The following is a 23,943-nucleotide window of genomic DNA, read 5'->3' as shown; positions in this document are numbered from 1 at the left end:
CAGCAAAGAGCAGCTGTGACAACTCCCACTTTGTGTGTGATTCTTTATCTTTTAACTCCACGCCTCTTGCCAAGACCCTCGCATTTACTTCTCTTACAACCCCATCTATAAATATATTAAACAACCACGGTGACATCACACATCCTTGTCTAAGGCCTACTTTTACTGGGAAAAAATTTCCCTCTTTCCTACATACTCTAACTTGAGCCTCACTATCCTCGTAAAAACTCTTCACTGCTTTCAGTAACCTACCTCCTACACCATACACTTGCAACATCTGCCACATTGCCCCCCTATCCACCCTGTCATACGCCTTTTCCAAATCCATAAATGCCACAAAGACCTCTTTAGCCTTATCTAAATACTGTTCACTTATATGTTTCACTGTAAACACCTGGTCCACACACCCCCTACCTTTCCTAAATTAGGGTCTGCTAAATCAAGATTTTTTCTGTAATGTGATTGTATGTAAAGCTGTGTCTAAAAATTAAGCAAGACCTGTTTTTAGTGATTATTTAATCTTAGTATTATATTATAAATGGCATACAATACCAGTAAGACACATATGCAATACTTACAAATCTTTATTGAGGAAACATATCACCTGCCCTGCAGGTGATATGTTTGATACATTTCCTCAGTAAAGATTTTTAGTGTTGCATGTGTATCTTACTTATCATTGTAATAATATACAATCTACACATATCAAAAAATGACAGATTTTAACAGAATCTCTGCATGTTCTCTCATGATACATTATTTTTTGTAGATTTGAATATTTCCTGGTGCTGCCTGGCCAACACTTTGCTAACCTTTGCAGGTGTTTATTTATATATGGTTCAAGTCACAGGTCATCTCAGCTTGAATGAGTCACAGTTCAGTTTACTCTTAATGGTTATTATTATTATTATGAGGGTGCTTGTGTGGGAGGGGGGTGAAGGCAGCATTCAGGGAACTGGAGTACAGATCCAATTCCCTAGTCCAAAAGCCCTTCACTAACATCAAGGAACTTCCCTTGAGGGGTCTTAATGGTTAAAGAAAGAAGGTTGGAATTCAGATTTGTATTATGAAGTACAGTTTATTGGAAAGATCAAGAAAATTGTGATTAGCCAAATTTAAATGATGAAATTTTAATTATTTAATGAAGTAAACTCTTCAAGAAAGGGGCTTTGACACTAGTGAAGAGCTTTTGATCCAAGGAGCTGCAATTCCCCTTCACTTCCTTGGATCAAACCTGACTGTGGCTCACTCCCAAGTTACTATATGGCCCTTACAGTTTTAGCTCTTTCAAATGAATTATAATAATACAGTATAATTATAAGGCCCAAAATATAATTTTTTTTATTGTAGTTGCCAGGTGAGTGATGTAGTCAGTTTACAGTTACAGAATTTATACAGATTTATGGAAAAGCATTAGACAAATACATAGTAACACACACATACACACCATGTATTAGTTTAAGGTTACAGTTATCCTTCCAAATTTGAAGGAAGTTACCTTCCTAGAGGACCTGTGAAGTAAGAAACTGACTAACACAAATTTTGTTTCAGATTTCTTTAATGTAGTACTCTAATCTGCTTGATATTGACATTCAAGAGAAATAATGCTGGGTGATTTAATGTTGGGGATTATATATATATTCGCTGGTTGCCTATCAAATAAAAAAAAATGTTGGGTGCTATAATTGAAACCTCTAAGGAAGACATCCACAAATTTTATGGGACAACTGTATATAATTAATAACAGTTGGTGACTAAAGTAACATGCTAACAAGTGGGAATAAAGACATGTAATGAAGAGCAAGCCTTTATTTTACCAACATTTTAATGAGTTTTATCAAATCTCTTAATAATAAGAATTATTATAATCAAACCTAAGTGCTCAACCCACTAGGGTTATACAGCACTGCTTAAAATTGAGAAAAGTTTTCTAAAATAAGGAATCATTTTGCATATGTCTTTATACCCATTTATAAAAATGAATTAACATAAATATTATTGACTTTATGAAAATTATTTAATTTTCAAGACTCGTGAAATCATAACACAATTGCAAACAAACCCGTGAACGGGTAGGGTTGGAACCCATGGTGAGCAAGTCTTAAAACTTTTAGGGCTCACTACATCCATTTCATGCTTTAATTTTCAAACTTATTTGATCACTTCAGCTTAACTCTAAGTAATCAAATTAAGTTTTCAAGGGGTAGAAGAGTAAGCCAGTGGAAGGCCTCGGTCAGATGACCAAAACTCCAGTGGCAGGTCATCACATGACGCAGACCTGCATCAGGAAACACTGGTCCTGTTTCCTGATGAACCGTACCTAACCTAACTCTAAAGAAAATAACTGTTATCACAATCTGTTAGCAACCAAACTAGTGTAGCACCAAAGGTTAGCGTACTAGTAAACTCACTGGTGATGTGTTATCATCACCAGTGTGTAGTCTTGGGATATCCTCAGAACATTACACACTACTGCTAATACTCAGTAGGATTAAAGTACATATAAAAAAAAGATCAGGCTTAATAATTTATACATTATTTATTAGTATTAAGGAACCACTATAAAAGGAAAATGAATCGTGAGTAAAGCATTTTCATTATTACTGCTAAATCTATAGGGGTCATACAGCACCTTGGGAAAGCAAGACAATCGGGTTTGCTCCAAGGGAGGATAGGTTCAATTCCTTGGATCAAAAGCCCTTCATTGGCATCAAAGCACATTACCTGAGGGGATGGTTAAGTAACAGATTAGAGCTAATTCAAGTGTGTAAATTATGTTAAGGATGATGTAATATAAAATACTTAAGAGTAAGTTGAAGGCATTTGTGGTATGTATATAAAGAAAATACTATACAATACCAACAGTACTGTGTATTTCAATAATTCACTATACCATGAACTTACTGGATACATTCAATCAACACTTATTGTGACAAAGAATTATCTAGCTATTACAAAGCTGACACTCAAAATACATTGGCTTAGCACAACCCCCACTCAAAAAATTTACAGGTACAAACCCTAAAAATCAAGTCCCTCAATACTGAATTATTTAAAAAAAAATCCAATTGAAAGTGAATAAAATTAAATCAAGAAAAAATCTCCAAAATCAGGAGATCAGATTCTAAGTGAACTGTGATTTCTTCATTGTTTTCATCTTTCTCTGCTGCTACTACCTAGTAATACTGTAATACTAAAGAATCCCAGTGAATAATATTGTGAAGAATGTAGAGTTCTTGTATCATTTTTTTTTTTTTTTGGTAACGGGTTGTAATGACTCAAAAAAATCATCTCTCTTCACTAGCATCAAGGCAGCTTGATGTGAAGGACTCTTGAGCCAGGGAATTGTAACTACTTTCTCTCTCTTTGGATCAGATCTGTTTACTGTACTCTGCATTCTTCAGGTGTTGTATGAGCATTATGGGTTTAGTTTTTTCCTGACACAATAATAACTGAAGTAATAAGAATCTTAATCCTTAAGTTCCAGACCTGCTAGCATTTATTTGTTTTTGACATGCTGGCCATCTCCCACCGAGGCAGGGTGGCCCAAAATAAGAAGGAAACACTTTCACCATCATTCACACAATCACTCTTTGTAGAGGCATGCAGATATGGCAGTTCAGATGTCATTCCAAACAGCAAATATCCCAAACCCCTCCTTTAACGTGCAGCAATGTACTTCCCACCTCCAAGACTCAAGTTCAGCTAACTGGTTTCCCTGCATCCCTTCACAAAATATTACCCTGTTCATATTCCAAGTCTCAAAAACAATTTGTTTCCATTCACTTCTATCTAACACGCACACATGCCCAGCATTCATAAGTAAAATAATTTAAAACATATCAAATATTTTTGTTTCTATTCTACAGTATAGATATTTTTATTTTCAACATGCTGGCCATCACCTACCGAGGCAGGGTGACCCAAAAAAGAAAGAAATACTTTCACCATCATTCACACATAATATATGCTTCTAAGCTGTTGTGTTCTGAGCACCTCTGCAAAAACAGTGATTATGTGTGAGTGAGTTGAAAGAGTTGAATGATGATTAAAGTATTTTCTTTTTGGGGATTTTCTTTCTTTTTGGGTCACCCTGCCTCAGTGGGAGATGGCCGACTTGTTTAAAAAAAAAATAAATAAATAATTATTTCTCTCGGGCATACGAAGAATGCAGTAGGTATACATGAATTAGTACAAAACTAGGCACAAAAGAAAGCCACTAATTATGCAATGCATTATTCATTCTTGGAATTCTGTGCACTTACGTTCACGACGTGTTGGGCTACATGCAAAGGGAAAAAGTGATAGGGAAGAGAGAAAAATTAGGAATGGCTAATGTTAACCTCTACTTTTATTAAAATGTAACTAAAAGCACAAGGCAGATCAATTACATTATACAAATAACCTAACTTGGACCGTTAACTAGACACACAGAAGTGCAAAGGGGAGGGAGCCAGAATATACGTATATGGGAGGAGGCAGGGGACAGGAGTGATAGAACAGAAGGGAATAGTAGTATTCTGTGTGATTAATTAACGCTCCATGTCGAACCAAAACATTGTCAAAAGTTTGTCTCCTGTGTACGGGTTATTTGTGTATTATTCCAGTCACAGTATTGTGCCTTTTTTAAATTTTTGCAGATTAGATGTTGGGATGAGGTGCATAACATTCAAGAAACCATGAGATTCCAACTGCTGGAACTCTGAAACCATTATCAGAAAAATGCCACCCAACATGTGCTAACTGCAACAATAAATTTGTTGCTATCACATAGGTACTCAGAGAACTAGGCTTGTGACAGAACACCCGATTTCAGTCATGCAAAGCCAATAAATCCCGCTCACTGTAGGTTTGAAGGGTGGCAGATTTAAAGAGTTGTACCTGCATTAAAGCACTTTTTTACATATAGTACAGTATGTGAATAATAATAATATACAACATCTAGCATACTGTCTCATTATTCACAGATGTGTAATTTTTTCACCTTATCACAATCTAGATTACAGTACTGAAATATATATACAGTGCTGTATATACTGACATCTTGCATATTTAATAAAAAATCTACATATGAGAAGCTATAAAGCATGAGGGAAATCTTACAATGTAAACAGTGTAAGGAGAATATTCATCAGTATCAAGCCCTTTCCACACTGAACACAATGCTAAGGCTTCTCATATAATAAATAATTTTTGCACATGTAAACCTGAAAGATGGAAACTTACATCTTGAGAGATGCAAACTTACATCTTGGCAGGTGTAAAACCTACTGTACACTAGGGGCCTCTGCCAAAATTGTGTTATAGCTATGTTAAGCACTTCTGATACTTTTTATATACCTATATTTAAAATATACAATTAAAATACTTCCATAAAGAGTCAAGCTGAAAAACAGTAGGCAATAATAGCACCATATAGTCCTGGTTGAACTACTTACAAAACATTTCTTTAATTATAAATTTTGATGCTCACAACAATTTATTATAAACTACTTAAACAATTTATGTAACTGTTGGGTAGTAGTCACAAAATACTGTACTTATGAAAGTCAATTGTCTGCCTTTAGTAAATGATCTAAGTACAGTATTTGAAAAGGGCAATAAGTTATTATTCTGAGATCAAAAGATTAGAAAAAATTATGGTGTTATATTTCTATAGAAATTACTAGAACATACATCATTTAAAGTATATGTATCCCTATCAGTATGTAATACTATATGAAACACATAACAATTCACAAAAAATACACCTAAATAAGGAAGATATACCTTGCTATCACTCTCTTGGTTTGCATTAGTGACTACACACTCATGAAGACTTTCTTTGAATCATGAACCTCAGAGGGTTACAAACAGGATAACCGAAGGAAGCCAAGTAGTGTGGCTTACTTCTGCCAGGGTTCTTAGGTCTTAACCTAGAATGCAACCCACAATAACCAACTAGCTCCTAGGTATTCATTTACTACTAGGTGAACAAGGGTGGCAGGTGTTAGAAATCTTGCCTGTATGTCTCGCCCAGAATTCAATTCTGGAATCTTTTGGTTGTGGGCTGAAGGCTTTATTACTGAGTTCTGAAAACACACTTTTCCATTCCCTGCACGGACACTAGCTAACTTGTCTGTGCTGGGGACAAAATCCATTTAAAAGGAAATAATATGTATAAATAATTACTGATAACTGATGTTGCAGAAATTGAATACATATACAAAAATAGATATGAATTGGTATCTACAGTATTTTAAATTTTACAATAGCCAAAATTTCTGTAACATACCTGTGCAATCCTATCTAGATTGTTTGCAGTTCAGTGTGTAAATATGACTGGCTGTTGTTTTCAGACGTTGTATGCTATACAATGATTATAAGCATAACCATAATTTTTAAAGGAGGTGGAGGGGTAAGCCAGTGGAAGGCCTCGGTCAGATGATCAAAAGCTCCAGCTGTGGGTCATCATATGACTAAAACCTGCATCAAGAAATGCTTGTCCTGTTTCCTTACAAACCTCACCTAACCTAACCTTCAGATTGTACATGTGATGTTCCACACCTGAGGATGAGTGAGGTACATAGGCTCAAGATTAATAGTAATGTTAAAAATAACTTCAGTCACATGCATCTACATAAATTATTATTATTATTAAGATTTTTGGAAAAGCACTAAGCCTATAGGCTAAGTTTGATACAAGGAAATGAAGGGTATCCCCCATTCCCTGCATCAAGAACCCTTCACTATGTCCCTTGAACTGTCACTTGTATAAAATATGACAAATTAGTTTAATGCCAGTGAGGGGCGCTTGATACAAGTAACTGGACTTGGCCTCCTCTTCCTCGGATGAAACCTACATGATTGCTATGGCTTTAGCACTTCCCTGATTAAAAAAAACGATAATGTACTTTTACCGTGCAGTGAACTTGTGACTTTATATCTCTGCACTATACTCTTCTTTAATTCTAGCTTTAACTTTAATACAGTAAACCCTCTATTTAACGGACTAATAGGGGTCATTGGGTGGCCAGTAATGGTAACTAGTGGATGGAGAAAAGATTATTTTGACATGGTTGTAGCAAAAATGAACAATTGTGTGACTAAGAAACTTTGTCCATCATTTCCAAACCTGACCCAGCAGATTTTGTTCCATATTTCTAAAGTCCATTACATGGGTGGGTTTACTGTATTTCAAAGTTTATTTGATTGGATACTGCCAGTAGTAATTCATATACGAGTATTATTCATGAAAGAATATACCAGTAATTCATTTAATAATGTCAACTTTTATAAAGTTTACTTTCTTTTCTACCCATCTATATCACAGGAAGCATCAGTCAATCAATGTGATAGTTTGTGGATCTAATCCTTAGATAAACTTTACACACTTCTCAACACTTGTTTCCCTCCCCATAGCATTATAAAGATACTAAACTTCTTATCTAGTGTTTCAAAATCTTAAAAATCTAAAATGTGGCTACAATCAAAGCAGACATTATGGGTATTAAATACTCACATTAAAATATCAAGGCATGCTGACAGCATCATCGACGACCTTAATAATCTATTAGCCGCTGTATAATCCTACGGGTTTAGTGCTTCCCTTTGATTATAATAATTATTAGACAAGACTGGAGAAGAATTTAGACACTATAAGGATCAGACCATATACCACTTGTCTAACTAATGTCAGACTTTTAGTATATTATTACATTCATGATAGGAGAGCTATACCTGCAGGGGACTTACAGTGCCTTGTGAGAGAATGGGAGGCAATTAGGTTCAATCCAAGGAAAGGAAGGCAAGGTCCAAGTTCTCAGATCAAGATCTCCTCATTGGTATTGAGGAACTTCCCTTAACAGAAGAGTGGTATAATTTAGTGGAGTCCAAAAATAAAACCGAGTGATTAGAATATCAGTATACATGAGTCACTCATTGTAAGAAGCATAGTATCAGTGCATAAGTCAACAGAATGTAAAACAGCATAGCCAGAGACAGGAAAACAGTGTGCTAAAGTTTGGTTTACTGGAGACAAATGCATGCCAAGTATAATTTAAAAAGTGCTGCCTCAGTGGAATGACAGCTGAAGAATTATTATTATTATTATCACACTGGCCGATTCCCACCAAGGCAGGGTGGCCCGAAAAAGAAAAACTTTCACCATCATTCACTCCATCACTGTCTTGCCAGAAGGGTGTTTTACACTACAGTTTTTAAACTGCAACATTAACACCCCTCCTTCAGAGTGCAGACACTGTACTTCCCATCTCCAGGACTCAAGTCCGGAGAATTAGTAGTGATGAATACATATTTCTTTCTTTGGGTCAGCCTGCCTTGGTGGAAACAGCTGAGGTGTTTAAATTAATAGATACTGAGGTAAACAGGCTTTTTCCAGTCACTCCTAGACCCTTTTGACAGTGTATTGCTTGACACACATTAAAACAAAATAGAAAATCTGCATTCTTAAGAAATAAAGCACTTGAGCAAGACCAAGGAAGGTAGAAAGAGGCAACAAAGCACACTTTGCAACATTAGTACAGGAGAAAGGAAAGGAAGAAGCTGACATGGAAGAAGATTGTGAGTAGACAGCAGCAATGGAAGCAGCAACAACAACCTGTAGGGAGTCTCATATACAAAGACTAACTTGTATTATACAATATATCTCTAGTCTTTGAAAAATAATCTGGCAAACTGATTATTGAAAGTCAATGTGATGGTTAACATTACAAATACAGGATGGGGTCCATCAGCTAATTATACTGGATTTGATAATATGGAAATAGAAAACAGCTGTCACATGTCTAAATACCGTACTTTCATTATAACAACTCCCACTATCCAGCACTGTAATATTGTATGTTGAGAAATTTACAACCCTTTTTCTTGTGACACAACCTTTCATATAGAGCCTCTCCTCACTTAACAATGGAGTTCCGTTCCTAAGACCACATTGTTAAACGAATTCGTCACTAAGTGAGGAGCATACTATAATGGTAGTGGGTTTGTGTCAACCATCTTTGATATTGTTTTAATATCACCTTTGCACCAATTATAACATTTCTGGTATATTTTTAAATGTTTATACAGTAGTGTACTGTATACTGAAATAAACAGAATAGAGGAAATCAGCTCTAATATACATTATTTAGGTATAAATACTGGTCAGAGAGCCCGTCGTAAGTTTGAGGCATCGGTAAATGAGTACGTCGCTAAGTGAGAAGAGGCTGTACTTATTCCTCGGGTGTATCTTTCTACAGTTCTCTCTTCTTTGCCTCATTCATGTACAGTATTTTTAACACATCAGCTGTTTTTTCACCAAGACAGACTGACGTAAAGGACATTACATTCGTGTTTGAACACCAATATTAAATGGTCATGTTATCTTGAAGTAAAATGAATAAATTTCATGTTAATCTTACTGAACACCCTCATATAATAAGGTATAGGAGAAGGCAGTCAGGATACACATGGGGTCCCCCACCTTACTAATGCCCAAGTTGCAATAATCCACACTTGCAAACAAGGCTTAGAAAACACAATACATATGAACTGAGAAAATAAATGTTAAGTGAATGCTGACCTACAGCTGCAAACATGACACAGTTATCCTTCGCACTATTATTTCATAAGATAATAAGTCAAGGGTACAAACAACTTGCTCGATAGTTGAAACATCTGGAACACAGCTCATAAGTTGGGACCTAATGAAATGTATTTTAGACACTGTCACTCTACAACTCACTACAGGAACTACTACTCATTTTACATTGTGGGTGCAGTAGGCATATCTTAATGATTTACTCCTTATTCTTGGAACACTGCAAGAGCCAGCATTTTTTTAATTTTTTTTAAAGTACCAGCTGTCTCCCACTGAGGTAGGGTGATCTTAAACAATAAGTTTTCACTATTACTCATTCAATATCTCTCTTGCTAGAATTGTGTAGACATTACAATTCAAATGACTCTGAATTTCAGTATCCCTACTACTCCTCCAGAGTATGCACTGTACTTCCCACCTCCAGGACTCAAGTCCAGCTAACCAATTTTCCTGAATTCCTTCATAAATGTTACCCTGTTCACACTATCAGTATGTCAACCCATTAAAAGCCATTTTTCTCTACTTACTTTAATCTAACATGCTTATACAAGCCTGCTGGATGCTCACGCTCTTAGCTCTCAAAACTCTACCCCTTCCCTACAAACTTTTCTGGGATGATACCCTACCCCTTCCTTCCACCTCAGATTTGTACACCCTCTTTGTCATCCTATCCCACTTCATTCACAACCCCTCCTTAGCCCTATGGCTTAAACCCTTAGAAATCCCACACCATTTTCTTATCTCTATGCTTTGAATTCTCTTCATAATATTTACACCATGCATTACTCTAAAAAACGATGACTCAAATGATGTTTCAGTTGCCTTAAACCTCTGCTTTGCTGCAATGTTGAAAACCCATGTGTTGGTACCACTATACTTTGCTACATTACCCTCTTTTTCTTCATCAAGAAACTTGTACTTATGCAAAGGTGCCTCAATACACCACCTACCTTTCTCCCCTCATTAGTGAACCATCTGCTGACATATCCATTCCTAAATACCTGAATACTATACATATATGTACATCTACTTCTGCCAGGGCCAGCCTTAAGCCAATTGGACTGATTGCTCCCAATTGGGCCCAGTGCCTAAAGAGGCTCCGCGCTAGAGTGCAATCTACTCTCGGCTTGTCAAGCACACACAACATGAAGTTAAAAATAAGGGGCATCTGGAGAAAGGAATTTTTCCAAGCTGAAACTGATCAAAACTTACTCGAGATCATCAATTCAGCAAGAATGTTTGAACAGTTTGGCGATTATATCCAATGAATCTGAAATTAGCAAGAGAATAGACCGACAAAATTCTAAAAGACTTTGCAGAGAAAAAAGCAAGAAAGATAACTTTCTCCTAATAAAAGGCAAAAGTAATATAACTCATTTACAGTTTATAAATGTTAAGTGATTTTTTAGAAGTCCAAAAAAGATAGTAATTTGTTTCCAACAGTGCACTTAAGTTCTGATTTTTTTTTCTGAACAAAAATAAATTAATATTTTTAATAAATCATTTCAGTCACTAAAGCAAGTGGTATTGTGACTATGTACTGTTCAGAAGTGATATACAAGTTTTGTTTGTTAATTGTAGGCTCACATGTATGCAGTTTTATAGTAAAATGTAGCTTACATCTGCTTGGTCTATTAACTGGCATGCATTTTTTAAGTGCAAAGTTTGCTTTCCATACTTGGGGGCCACCAATATTGTTCCCAATTAGGCCCCACACCTTCTAAGGCCGACTCTGACTTCTGCCATACTCTCTCCCTCCAATCTTTCATATTCCTAAACTTTGTTATTCTCCTCACCTTGATCTTTTCTATGTTCACTATCGTAATTATTTATATAACTTTCTTCTCATTAACAAGACAGACTTTTTATTTGTTACCAGAATTTACATTAACTTTTGGCTAAGAAAACTGAGCAAGAAATTATTTACTAGGCAATCTTAAGATAACTGACCCTGTGGTCATCTACATGTAGTTGTTGAGGCTGGGTCTCAGCTCCTGGCCCCTGTGGTCAAGTACAAAGATTATGCTTTCACAGCTTGAAATGACCCATATACATTTGTGAATGTAACAAATTTTTATTTGCAAAATCAACTGACAGGAATTGTCTGAAATATATATATTCAATTAAAGGCCACTAAAAATATAATTAGATATAAACAACAATAATAAATAATTTAAAATTCATAATTATATACATGAATCTACAATATTGTTAACTGTTCCGTTTTCCATCTGCATAAGGCAAAGATTTACGTATGCAGTAGTTCAAGAAATGCTCTCTATGCTCATGTTTTTATACAGTGTCAGTATCAGTGATTCAGTATGTCAGTGGATTCCTCAGCTTTTAGTTATTATGATAAGTAAGATTATCAAAAAATCTGTTCATGAAGGTCCTGTTAACAGAATGACTACATACATATACCATTTGCTACCATTTCATTAATTTTTCAGTCACTGGTAAACATGACCATGTCCTGACCAAGTAGCCAGCATATTTATTAAGCATCATACAGTTTACCTTTTGTCAATACGTACTGTACATATCTTAACTTGAATTTGGTAAATCAGTTTTGCTGAATAACACTGTTGCATTCAGTCAGCAGCTCTGGTGCCCAACACTTTACGGGCAGTTCTCAAACTGCCTGTATTTGATTGTAATAGCCACCAAATAACAATAAAGAACAGTAATGTTAAAATAATTTTTTAAAACATAAGCACTTAAAGATCACGACAAAGTGGAAACAACATCTTCAAGTAGCTGAGATGGGTGATCTTCCATGTCGATGAAACTCTTGATGGTTTCCAAGCGTTCATCGTCCAACAGCTTCTCTAAGCACCATTTTATTTTATTTAAATCATATATTGTATGATTTTTTCCAATTTCCCAGTATCCGAAACTGAGTAGGGTTCCTTTTCCTTACAAGAGAGAAAAAATCAAATTATTAGAAAAAAGCACTTGGCAAGGTTTGACTTACATGTGGCCTAATATATCAGCCCAAGTACTGTAGCTCAGAACACAAAGTTTTTATTTTCAGCCTGTTTTTTTTTTCCTCACACTCTGCTATGGCAATACATTCATTCCCCTACTTTCAATGACAGTACAGTATATCTTTAATTAACCCAAATGCTCTCTACTGTTTTTATTTTGCCAGAGATACTTTCATTCAATCTCTAAATTATTATATTTACGAAAGAGTACTAAACGTGTGTGGGTCTTCAGTAACTTAAACATTCTAATGCTTTTTTTTCCCTTGTTTAGTTTTTACAAATATTAATATTAATTCCTTTCTGCCTTCCCTCAAGTTCGGCACCAACCAGGCTGTTATCTCTGCTGGATGTACAGAGCCAAATGTGGTTTAATGTTTTTCACAGCATCATTAAGTGATGCTACAAGGAAAGAAAATGGAAAAAAAATATGCTTGAAAGCAGTCAACAAGTAAAGCCAATCATTTTTTTTGTATAATTTTAAATACTCATGACAACATTTCATACCTGTCAGGTAGCTGATCCTTCGCCGTGCAACAGTGCGAAGGAAGGTGTAGAATTCTTGGTAGTCCATTCCATGTGTGGCACGCAATAACAGCTGACACTGTCCAACCCAATCATCCATTTCATTACAATCCTGGATAGCGTATTCAACCTGAAGATTAGCAGAATTTAGTATGTATAGTATTTTGGGAAAGGTAATTCTCTAACCACTTACTGTACCTACAAATATACAATAATGTAATTTTTCTTTACCCAGCTAAGTAGATCATGCACCTTCTCCTTGCCATTGTTTCTTGCACCTGAAGATTGCACAGAGAGTACTTGAACTCCAACCTTGCCTGGGTACAGCATTCCTATCTGTGATAGGAGTCTAGAGCACTAGTGAGCTATGGTAACATTTTTTTTTTAACACACTGCCCATTTCCCACCGAGGCAAGGTGACCCAAAAAGAAAGAAAAAACTTTCATCATCGTTCAACACTTTCAACATCATTCATACAGAGGCGCTTAGGTACGAAAGTTTAGATGTCCCTCCAAACAGCCAATATCCCAAACCCCTCCTTTAAAGTGAAGGCATTGTAGTTCCCACCTCCAGGACTCGAGTCCAGCTAACTGGATAATAATAATAATTATTATTTTTTTATTTTTTTTATTATCACACTGGCCGATTCCCACCAAGGCAGGGTGGCCCGAAAAAGAAAAACTTTCACCATCATTCACTCCATCACTGTCTTGCCAGAAGGGTGCTTTACACTACAGTTTTTAAAATGCAACATTAACACCCCTCCTTCAGAGTGCAGGCACTGTACTTCCCATCTCCAGGACTCAAGTCCGGCCTGCCGGTTTCCCTGAATCCCTTCATAAATGTTACTTTGCTCACACTCCAACAGCACGTCAAGTATTAAAAACCATTTGTCTCCATTCACTCCTATCAAACACGCTCACGCATGCCTGCTGGAAGTCCAAGCCCCTCGCACACAAAACCTCCTTTACCCCCTCCCTCCAACCCTTCCTAGGCCGACCCCTACCCCGCCTTCCTTCCACTACAGACTGATACACTCTTGAAGTCATTCTGTTTCGCTCCATTCTCTCTACATGTCCGAACCACCTCAACAACCCTTCCTGAGCCCTCTGGACAACAGTTTTGGTAATCCCGCACCTCCTCCTAACTTCCAAACTACGAATTCTCTGCATTATATTCACACCACACATTGCCCTCAGACATGACATCTCCACTGCCTCCAGCCTTCTCCTCGCTGCAACATTCATCACCCACGCTTCACACCCATATAAGAGCGTTGGTAAAACTATACTCTCATACATTCCCCTCTTTGCCTCCAAGGACAAAGTTCTTTGTCTCCACAGACTCCTAAGTGCACCACTCACTCTTTTTCCCTCATCAATTCTATGATTCACCTCATCTTTCATAGACCCATCCGCTGACACGTCCACTCCCAAATATCTGAATACGTTCACCTCCTCCATACTCTCTCCCTCCAATCTGATATTCAATCTTTCATCACCTAATCTTTTTGTTATCCTCATAACCTTACTCTTTCCTGTATTCACCTTTAATTTTCTTCTTTTGCACACCCTACCAAATTCATCCACCAATCTCTGCAACTTCTCTTCAGAATCTCCCAAGAGCACAGTGTCATCAGCAAAGAGCAGCTGTGACAACTCCCACTTTGTGTGTGATTCTTCATCTTTTAACTCCACGCCTCTTGCCAAGACCCTCGCATTTACTTCTCTTACAACCCCATCTATAAATATATTAAACAACCATGGTGACATCACACATCCTTGTCTAAGGCCTACTTTTACTGGGAAAAAATTTCCCTCTTTCCTACATACTCTAACTTGAGCCTCACTATCCTCGTAAAAACTCTTCACTGCTTTCAGTAACCTACCTCCTACACCATACACTTGCAACATCTGCCACATTGCCCCCCTATCCACCCTGTCATATGCCTTTTCCAAATCCATAAATGCCACAAAGACCTCTTTAGCCTTATCTAAATACTGTTCACTTATATGTTTCACTGTAAACACCTGGTCCACACACCCCCTACCTTTCCTAAAGCCTCCTTGTTCATCTGCTATCCTATTCTCCGTCTTACTCTTAATTCTTTCAATTATAACTCTACCATACACTTTACCAGGTACACTCAACAGACTTATCCCCCTATAATTTTTGCACTCTCTTTTATCCCCTTTGCCTTTATACAAAGGAACTATGCATGCTCTCTGCCAATCCCTAGGTACCTTACCCTCTTCCATACATTTATTAAATAATTGCACCAACCACTCCAAAACTATATCCCCACCTGCTTTTAACATTTCTATCTTTATCCCATCAATCCCGGCTGCCTTACCCCCTTTCATTTTACCTACTGCCTCACGAACTTCCCCCACACTCACAACTGGCTCTTCCTCACTCCTACAAGATGTTATTCCTCCTTGCCCTATACACGAAATCACAGCTTCCCTATCTTCATCAACATTTAACAATTCCTCAAAATATTCCCTCCATCTTCCCAATACCTCTAACTCTCCATTTAATAACTCTCCTCTCCTATTTTTAACTGACAAATCCATTTGTTCTCTAGGCTTTCTTAACTTGTTAATCTCACTCCAAAACTTTTTCTTATTTTCAACAAAATTTGTTGATAACATCTCACCCACTCTCTCATTTGCTCTCTTTTTACATTGCTTCACCACTCTCTTAACTTCTCTCTTTTTCTCCATATACTCTTCCCTCCTTGCATCACTTCTACTTTGTAAAAACTTCTCATATGCTAACTTTTTCTCCCTTACTACTCTCTTTACATCATCATTCCACCAATCGCTCCTCTTCCCTCCTGCACCCACTTTCCTGTAACCACAAACTTCTGCTGAACACTAACACTACATTTTTAAACCTACCCCATACCTCTTCGACCCCATTGCCTATGCTCTCATTAGCCCATCTATCCTCCAATAGCTGTTTATATCTTACCCTAACTGCCTCCTCTTTTAGTTTATAAACCTTCACCTCTCTCTTCCCTGATGCTTCTATTCTCCTTGTATCCCATCTACCTTTTACTCTCAGTGTAGCTACAACTAGAAAGTGATCTGATATATCTGTGGCCCCTCTATAAACATGTACATCCTGAAGTCTACTCAACAGTCTTTTATCTACCAATACATAATCCAACAAACTACTGTCATTTCGCCCTACATCATATCGTGTATACTTATTTATCCTCTTTTTCTTAAAATATGTATTACCTATAACTAAACCCCTTTCTATACAAAGTTCAATCAAAGGGCTCCCATTATCATTTACACCTGGCACCCCAAACTTACCTACCACACCCTCTCTAAAAGTTTCTCCTACTTTAGCATTCAAGTCCCCTACCACAATTACTCTCTCACTTGGTTCAAAGGCTCCTATACATTCACTTAACATCTCCCAAAATCTCTCTCTCTCCTCTGCATTCCTCTCTTCTCCAGGTGCATACACGCTTATTATGACCCACTTCTCGCATCCAACCTTTACTTTAATCCACATAATTCTTGAATTTACACATTCATATTCTCTTTTCTCCTTCCATAACTGATCATTTAACATTACTGCTACCCCTTCCTTTGCTCTAACTCTCTCAGATACTCCAGATTTAATCCCATTTATTTCCCCCCACTGAAACTCTCCTACCCCCTTCAGCTTTGTTTCGCTTAGGGCCAGGACATCCAACTTCTTTTCATTCATAACATCAGCAATCATCTGTTTCTTGTCATCCGCACTACATCCACGCACATTTAAGCAACCCAGTTTTATAAAGTTTTTCTTCTTCTCTTTTTTAGTAATTGTATACAGGAGAAGGGGTTACTAGCCCATTGCTCCCGGCATTTTAGTCGCCTCATACAACACGCATGGCTTACGGAGGAAAGATTCTTTTCCACTTCCCCATGGACAATAGAAGAAATAAAAAAGAACAAGAGCTATTTAGAAAAAGGAGAAAAACCTAGATGTATGTATATATATATATATGCATGTGCGTGTCTGTGAAGTGTGACCAAAGTGTAAGTAGGAGTAGCAAGATATCCCTGTTATCTTAGCGTGTTTATGAGACAGAAAAAGAAACCAGCAATCCTACCATCATGCAAAACAGTTACAGGTTTTTGTTTCACAGTCATCTGGCAGGACGGTAGTACTTCCCTGGGTGGTTGCTGTCTACCAACCTACTACCTATGGGAATAAAAGTTAAGAATAACTTCCTTCCTGCACCTGTCTGTACAGCTTATTTTAACTATGCTAGCTATCTCTCACCAAGGTAAGATGGTGGATCTAAGGAACTAGACCTGTGCTCCCCTTCCTTGGATCAAACCTGAATTCCTCCCATTACCCCAGGTGCTTAAAAATTATTGTGAATGTTAAATTTAACATAACTAAGTTGTCTGAAGATAAGATTATGTATTCCAAACAACAATGATGCTATGAAGTTAGTAACACAAAATAAAAGTGGCAAATTAGTGACCACTGTCAGCTTATCTATCATACCTGGTTCAGGGACTCCACCAAAAAGTCCCAGGCTAAATGGATGTTAGTACCATTCAGCCAGTTGTGGTTTATAGAGATGGTGTCTTCCTGGAAATTAATTTTTGATTAGCCAAAATCAAACATTTAAAGAAAATACATCAGTTTCTTTCTATCTAATGATATTGATGAAAAGATCCTGAAGATGTTCTGGCACTGTTTTACTGCCTCCCATATTTACGTTAGTTTTTTATGAATAACATACTAATTTACTGGGTTTGGTTTTTGTGAGTATAATAACAGTACAGTAGTATTAAAATTGCCCCATAGTTTAATTCGCCTGCTTAAACTATAATTTTATTTTGATGATTAAGACACATGTGCAACAGTTGGGTATCTTTATTGTTGAAATGTTCTGCCAACACAGTAGACTTCTTCAGTCAAACAGGGGGAGATGTAGTAGTGAAATGAAGATGAGGAAATCAGTCCATCAACCTTGGAGTAATAGTAACTGAAGTGGTCAGTCCCTCAGCCTGGAGAGGGACTGACCACCTCAAATACTTTTTCTCCAAGCTTGATGGGCTGATTACATCATCTTTATTTCACTACTACACTGTCTTAATCAACTTGTCAGTATTTTATACCATTTTTAACATAATTTTACAATGGTACCTCAAGTTTCAAACAGCTCCCAACTCGAACAATTATGTAAGTGTACAGTGGACCCTCGACCAGCGATATTAATCCGTTCCTGAGAGCTCATCGTTAATCAAAATTATCGTTAGTCAAGTTAATTTTCCCCATAAGAAATAATGGAAATCAAATTAATCCGTGCAAGACACCCAAAAGTATTGAAAAAAAAAATTTTTACCACATGAAATATTAATTTTAATACACACAAACTGAAGAAGACATGCACAGTTACATGACACTTACCTTTATAGAAGATCTGGTGATGATTGATGGGATGGGAGGAGGGGAGAGTGTTGATGGTGTTAGTGTTTAGAAGGGGAAATCCCCTTCCATTAGGACTTGAGGTGGCAAGTCCTTTTTTGGGGTTACTTCCCTTCTTCTTTTAATGCCACTAGGACCAGCTTGAGAGTCACTGGACCTCTGTCTCACAACATATCTGTCCATAGAGGCCTGTACCTCCCATTCCTTTATGACATTCCTAACGTGTTTCATGACATTGTCAGTGTCACAATTCAACATTTGTTCAGGTTTCAATTCTTCACTGTCTATGTACTCCTTGAATTCCTGCACATATTTTTCAGCTGCTTTTTGGTCCAAACTGGCAGCCTCACCATGCCTTATCACTATGTATGCCACTACGATTCTTAAATCTCACAAACCAACCTTTGCTGGCCGTAAATTCACTCACATCACCACTAGTTGCTGGCATTTTTCTAATTAAATCCTCATGCAACTTCCTAGCCTTTTCACATATGATCACTTGAGAGATGCTACCTCCTGCTATCTGTTTTTCGTTTATCCACACCAATAACAGTCTCTCAACATCTGCTATCACTTGCGATCTCAGTTTCGAAAACATAGTTGTACCTTTGGCAAGAACAGCTTCCTTGATTGCCGTTTTCTTGGTCACAATAGTAGCGATGGTCGATTGGGGTTTTGTGTACAACCTGGCCAGCTCGGAGACACACACTCCACTTTCATACTTAGCAATGATCTCTTTCTTCATATCCATAGTAATTCTCACTCTTTTTGCTGTAGGGTTGGCACTAGAAGCTTTCTTGGGGCCCATGGTGACTTATTTTGCAGGTGCAATCACTAAAAAGGCTGTGATAATATGAAATGTTCCGATTGTATGCTTGGAAGCGACCGCGGTGGCTGGCTGGCTTGTAAACACTGGCCAGAAGTGGACGCATCTTAGACGAAACGAATAGTGTTGGTCGAGTTTTTTAGCGCTAGTCGAGGCAAAATTTTTGCGTTAAAATGTATCGCTGATCGGATTTATCGTTAATCGATGCCATCGTTGGTCGAGGGTCCACTGTATTTTTATAAGTGGTTTTTAAGTGTATTTTTGGGGGTCTGAAAAGGAGTAATCTAATTCACATTATTCCTTATGGGAACAAATTCATTTGGTACTGGCACTTGAACAGCCTTCTGGAACGAATTAAGTTCGTAACTCGAGGTACCACTGTATTTTAATATATTTTATGTCATGATACTAAGAATAGCAAACATTTTACTCGGAAGAGCCATAGAGAATAATACATGCTGTACTCTATTCTTTGTTAAATATACCTAACAGTTACAAATCAGTTTCTACCATTTAAAATTCATTATCCATGACATAATAACATAAAAATCAATTAAACCACTGAAAATCATGATTAATGAGATATAATTTTATAGCATACAGTACAAAAAGATAATTAATCACAGTACTAAACATTTTTTTTTTACTTTAAATTATAATCTTAAAAGAAGAAAACTCAAAACAAAGAAGAGATGTTCTTACAAGATTCCAGACTTGATGGTGCCATCCTGAAGGAACAAATATAGTTTCCCCTTCCTCCTGGATCACCTCCAGACGGCCTACTACTGAACAAGCTTTTGGGTATTTTGAGGAGTCACTAAGGAGGAAACAATATAACTGCAGTATGGGTTCCCTCTGTTTCCCATCTTCAATATTGTACTACTAAACAGTATACAGTAGTTTTATTTTTTGCTGATTGCAATATTTATCTATCAGCATTGCATTTAAGCACTTGGAAATTAGCATAGATTTAGTACACCATGACCAAGTTGAAGCATCTTTGTTGAAAACTGGGCAACCTGAAGATTTGCCCTTATTTGCCTTTAGCAAAATGGTAAAATATAGTTATGCAAATTTTAAGAGGATTTTTTTTATTTTGCACCAAAATTGACCTAACAGGGTACATACAAGATACTTTTATTTTACTTAAGACATCAAAGAATCATACTTTAGTTCTGCAGAGTCTACATCATATATGGGTGTGCCAAAGGGGTCTCTCAAGTACTGGTCTTCCCCTGGTGGGTAAAACACCCATCTTTTGCGTCCACAAACATTAGCTGACCAGCTATATGATCGGAAAACATCTGCATGAAATGGAGTCCTGAAATGATATTTCTAAGTCAAAGTCAGAGTCAAAGATTTATTTCCACATCATACAATGTTTGTACAGAGGTGAGTGGCAGTTAGTTGTGCAAGCAGAAAGCCCATGGTCCTGCAGAGCATATCAGGCAAGCTTAAACATAGCTTAAGACTACAATGGCAATACTTATTATATGTTTATATATAAGGACATTAAAGGTATGCAAATCAATTTAGGCATTGTACATAAGATTTTAACAAAGGTATTAAGTAATGAATGTTATATGAGCCTATACTTTAAATTTTTAATTGAGTTACTGGCAAACATTTAATTACAGTATTATTATTATTGTATATATTGCAAAGTGTAAATAAATGCCAGAGTTCTGCTCAACAGTAATCATAAACTATAGTGTAGACCAAAATTTATGAAATATATAACCATGGAGAGCAATTTACGAAGCATATAGATGCAAGGAAGAAACAATTACACCCTAGTTAGTTTTATGGTTTTAATTACAATACTACTTACCAACTTCCTTTTGGTCCCATGTACACAAATCGATAATCATCCTGAATATCCTCCCTGACTTCCCAAAATTCATTGAGCCAATCAGATGCAAAATACTGGAGAGTTGTATAAGCACCATAATCAGGATATGCTCTCACAAAATGCCAGTCCTGTAAAAGTGTACCTTAAATAACCAGAACATAGAGCACACTTAGTCTCTTACACACTAATTATATACCATGTAACCTGATACCAAATGATCTGCTAATATATGTACACATGCTATGTACCCAATAAACGCTCCTTTAAATATGTACATACTTTTAGCCCTTAATACCACTCCTTCTCTACCTAAACTATATATGAACTCATACTTAACACTATGAATGGTGATAAAATATCAGTATTACCTTCAAGTAAAGACACTGTTTAGATCCTGAAGATGTTTTCCTGAGGCCTCTCCAATAGTCCAAGTAGTCTTTCAACTTATACGTCTTCTTCTCCTGCGAGTCATAATGCTTTTGGTTGCAGTCTGCCACTGGCACTTCTGCTTCACCTGTAAAAGATGACACAGTGAAGAAAAGCCATTTTTTTTTTAACATGTCGGCCATTTCCCGCCAAGGCAGGGTGACCCAAAAAAAGAAAGAAAATACTTTCACCATCATTCGACACTTTCACCATCATTCACACATAATCACTGGCTTTGCAGAGGTGCCCAGATACAACAGTTCAGATGTCACTCCAAACTGTCAATTACCCAAATCCCTCCTTTAAGAACATAAGAACATAAGAATGTAGGAACACTGCAGAAGGCCTACTGGCCCATACGAGGCAGGTCCTTATCAAAACGACATCTACCTAAAGCTACTCAAGAAATAACTCCCGTACCCCTTGACACCAATCAAACCCAGCCCCTCCCACTCATATATTTGTCCAGTCTCTTCTTAAAGCTACCCAAGGTCCTAACCTCTATCAGCCCACTGGGAAGACTGTTCCACGCATCTACAACTCTGTTAGAAAACCAGTACTTACCTATGTCCTTTCTAAATCTAAATTTATCCAACTTAAATCCATTATTCCTGGTTCTTACCTGGTTCGACACCCTCAGTACTTTATTAATGTCTCCCTTGTTTATGCCCGTCATCCACTTATACACTTCAATGATATCTCCCCTCATTCTACGCCTCTCCAGAGAGTGGAGATTTAAGGCTTTAAGTCTATCTTCATACGGGAGGTTCCTTACACAGTAAATCATTTTAGTCATTCTTCTTTGTATGTTCTCTAATGAGTCTATGTCCATCCTGTAGTAAGGGGACCAAAACTGAGCAGCATAATCCAAATGAGGCCTCACTAGTGATGTATAGAGCTGCAAAATAACTTTTGGACTTCTGTTACTTATACTTCTTGAGATAAATCCAAGTAATCTGTTGGCCTTGTTGCGCACACTGAGGCACTGCTGTCTTGGCTTTAGATTTCTGCTTACCATGACTCCCAAGTCTTTTTCACATTCTGTATGACCAAGCTCTACTTCACCTAGATTATAGCTTCGAGGGTTATTTTCATTACCAAGGGCAAGTACCTTACACTTATCCACATTAAACTTCATCTGCCATTTCTCAGACCAAGACATTAATTTGTTCAAATCGTCCTGGAGTTCATTGTACTTCCCACCTCCAGGACTCAAGTCTGGCTAACCATTTTCCCTGAATCCCTTCACAAAATATTTTCCTGTTCACACTTCAACAACTCGTCAAGTCCCCCAAAAAATCAATCGTCTCCACCCACTCCTATCTAACATGCTCACTCACGCTTGCTGGAAGTCCAAGCCCCTCACCCACAAAACCTCCTTTACTCCTACAACCTTTTTTAGGACAACCCCTATGCCGCCTTCCTTAAATATTAAATATTTTATAAACATTAAATAAATAACAAAGAGTTACCTGGTGACTGGAACTTAATGTAGTATCAGAAATTAGACTATCAGTCTGTAATTAATACAAAAAACAATATTTATAATGCTTTGTGTTTAACATCATGAAATATAGTAGTTTATTAATGTTTCACTCACTGGTTGTCACACCTCTGAGATTCAGTATAAACATAGTATAATTTACCAACAAGTAAGTTTATTTAGGTACAGGTACATATAAGTGCAATTATCATACACAGTAACATGTGTAAATTACCTAAGATACCCCAAAAACTGTACATACACTAATTAGCCAATACATTAAATCTGCTCTTAATAATTTTCATATAAAAAAAAACTTGTAATACAGCATTATTATTTCAAATATATGTGCAACATTGCTGAGAAGTTACTGATATTAGAGAGAGAAGTACTTACCGAAATTGTGATGCAGGTTATTCACATCAGTAGTTAAGAGCAGCGTAATTTTTTCCACATAAAAACCGCTAATAGAGCATTATTATTTCAAATATATGTGCAACACTGCTGGTTAGTTTTTTAAATTACAAATAAAAATACCTACCAAAATTGTGTTGGAGGAAATCCACATCTGGAGTTAAGAGCGGCGTGACCCAGTCAGTCCTGGCTCGCCAGTCCTGGGTGAAGCTGCTGGAGAACACACACGGTCTGTTCTTCTCCAAGAACTCCCTGAAGAACTCCTCGTAGGTTATCTGACTAGAGATGCGGGGAAAGGTAGAAATAGGCTGGTGTTGTGGGTGGTGGTGGACTTCATGGCAGCTACTGAGCTCAATCATCTGGAGACGTAAACAAACAGACGACGCGCCTCTCTTACCC

At 37.1% G+C, this 23,943-nt stretch overlaps 2 protein-coding genes across 3 annotated transcripts in view; one reads left to right on the top strand and one right to left on the bottom strand.

Annotated features, from left to right (window-relative positions):
* Window positions 1–3,571, top strand: part of LOC128694311 (uncharacterized oxidoreductase ZK1290.5) — a 26,945-nt gene extending 23,374 nt beyond the window's left edge. The window contains exon 10 of the transcript XR_008407834.2: window positions 770–3,571. The gene's annotated coding sequence lies outside the window, so the exon portion shown is untranslated. The remainder of the gene's footprint in view (window positions 1–769) is intronic.
* JMJD4 (jumonji domain containing 4) lies at window positions 3,187–23,943 on the bottom strand. 2 transcript variants are annotated; one of them, XM_070093664.1, is made up of 8 exons: window positions 23,672–23,943; window positions 21,590–21,735; window positions 21,201–21,349; window positions 20,538–20,690; window positions 20,072–20,186; window positions 17,614–17,700; window positions 13,075–13,222; window positions 3,187–12,498 (listed from the first exon to the last, which is right to left on the bottom strand). In XM_070093664.1, exons 1-8 carry the CDS (start codon window positions 23,901–23,903, stop codon window positions 12,308–12,310), a joined length of 1,221 nt encoding a protein of 406 aa, XP_069949765.1. In that variant the 5' UTR covers window positions 23,904–23,943; the 3' UTR covers window positions 3,187–12,307. The 2 variants fall into 2 exon arrangements, with proteins under 2 accessions (XP_069949765.1, XP_069949766.1); XM_070093665.1 differs by lacking the exons at window positions 3,187–12,498; window positions 13,075–13,222 and adding an exon at window positions 13,276–13,428.

The sequence above is a fragment of the Cherax quadricarinatus genome, chromosome 43 (genome assembly GCF_038502225.1).
Source record: "Cherax quadricarinatus isolate ZL_2023a chromosome 43, ASM3850222v1, whole genome shotgun sequence".
In the NCBI taxonomy this organism is placed as follows: Eukaryota; Metazoa; Arthropoda; class Malacostraca; order Decapoda; family Parastacidae; genus Cherax; species Cherax quadricarinatus.
Note: the sequence above shows the minus strand (reverse complement) of the source record. Positions and strands in the feature narration are given on the sequence as shown.

Excerpts from the sequence above, each read along its gene's own strand:
- JMJD4 (XM_070093664.1), bottom strand. The coding sequence starts at position 23,903 with ATGATTGAGCTCAGTAGCTGCCATGAAGTCCACCACCACCCACAACAC. Across the intron at positions 21,736-23,671 it reads TTTCCTCCAACACAATTTTG|GTGAAGCAGAAGTGCCAGTG; the intron begins GTAGGTATTTTT and ends CATCTTTTACAG. Across the intron at positions 17,701-20,071 it reads ACCATCAAGTCTGGAATCTT|GAAGACACCATCTCTATAAA; the intron begins GTAAGAACATCT and ends ATTAATTTCCAG.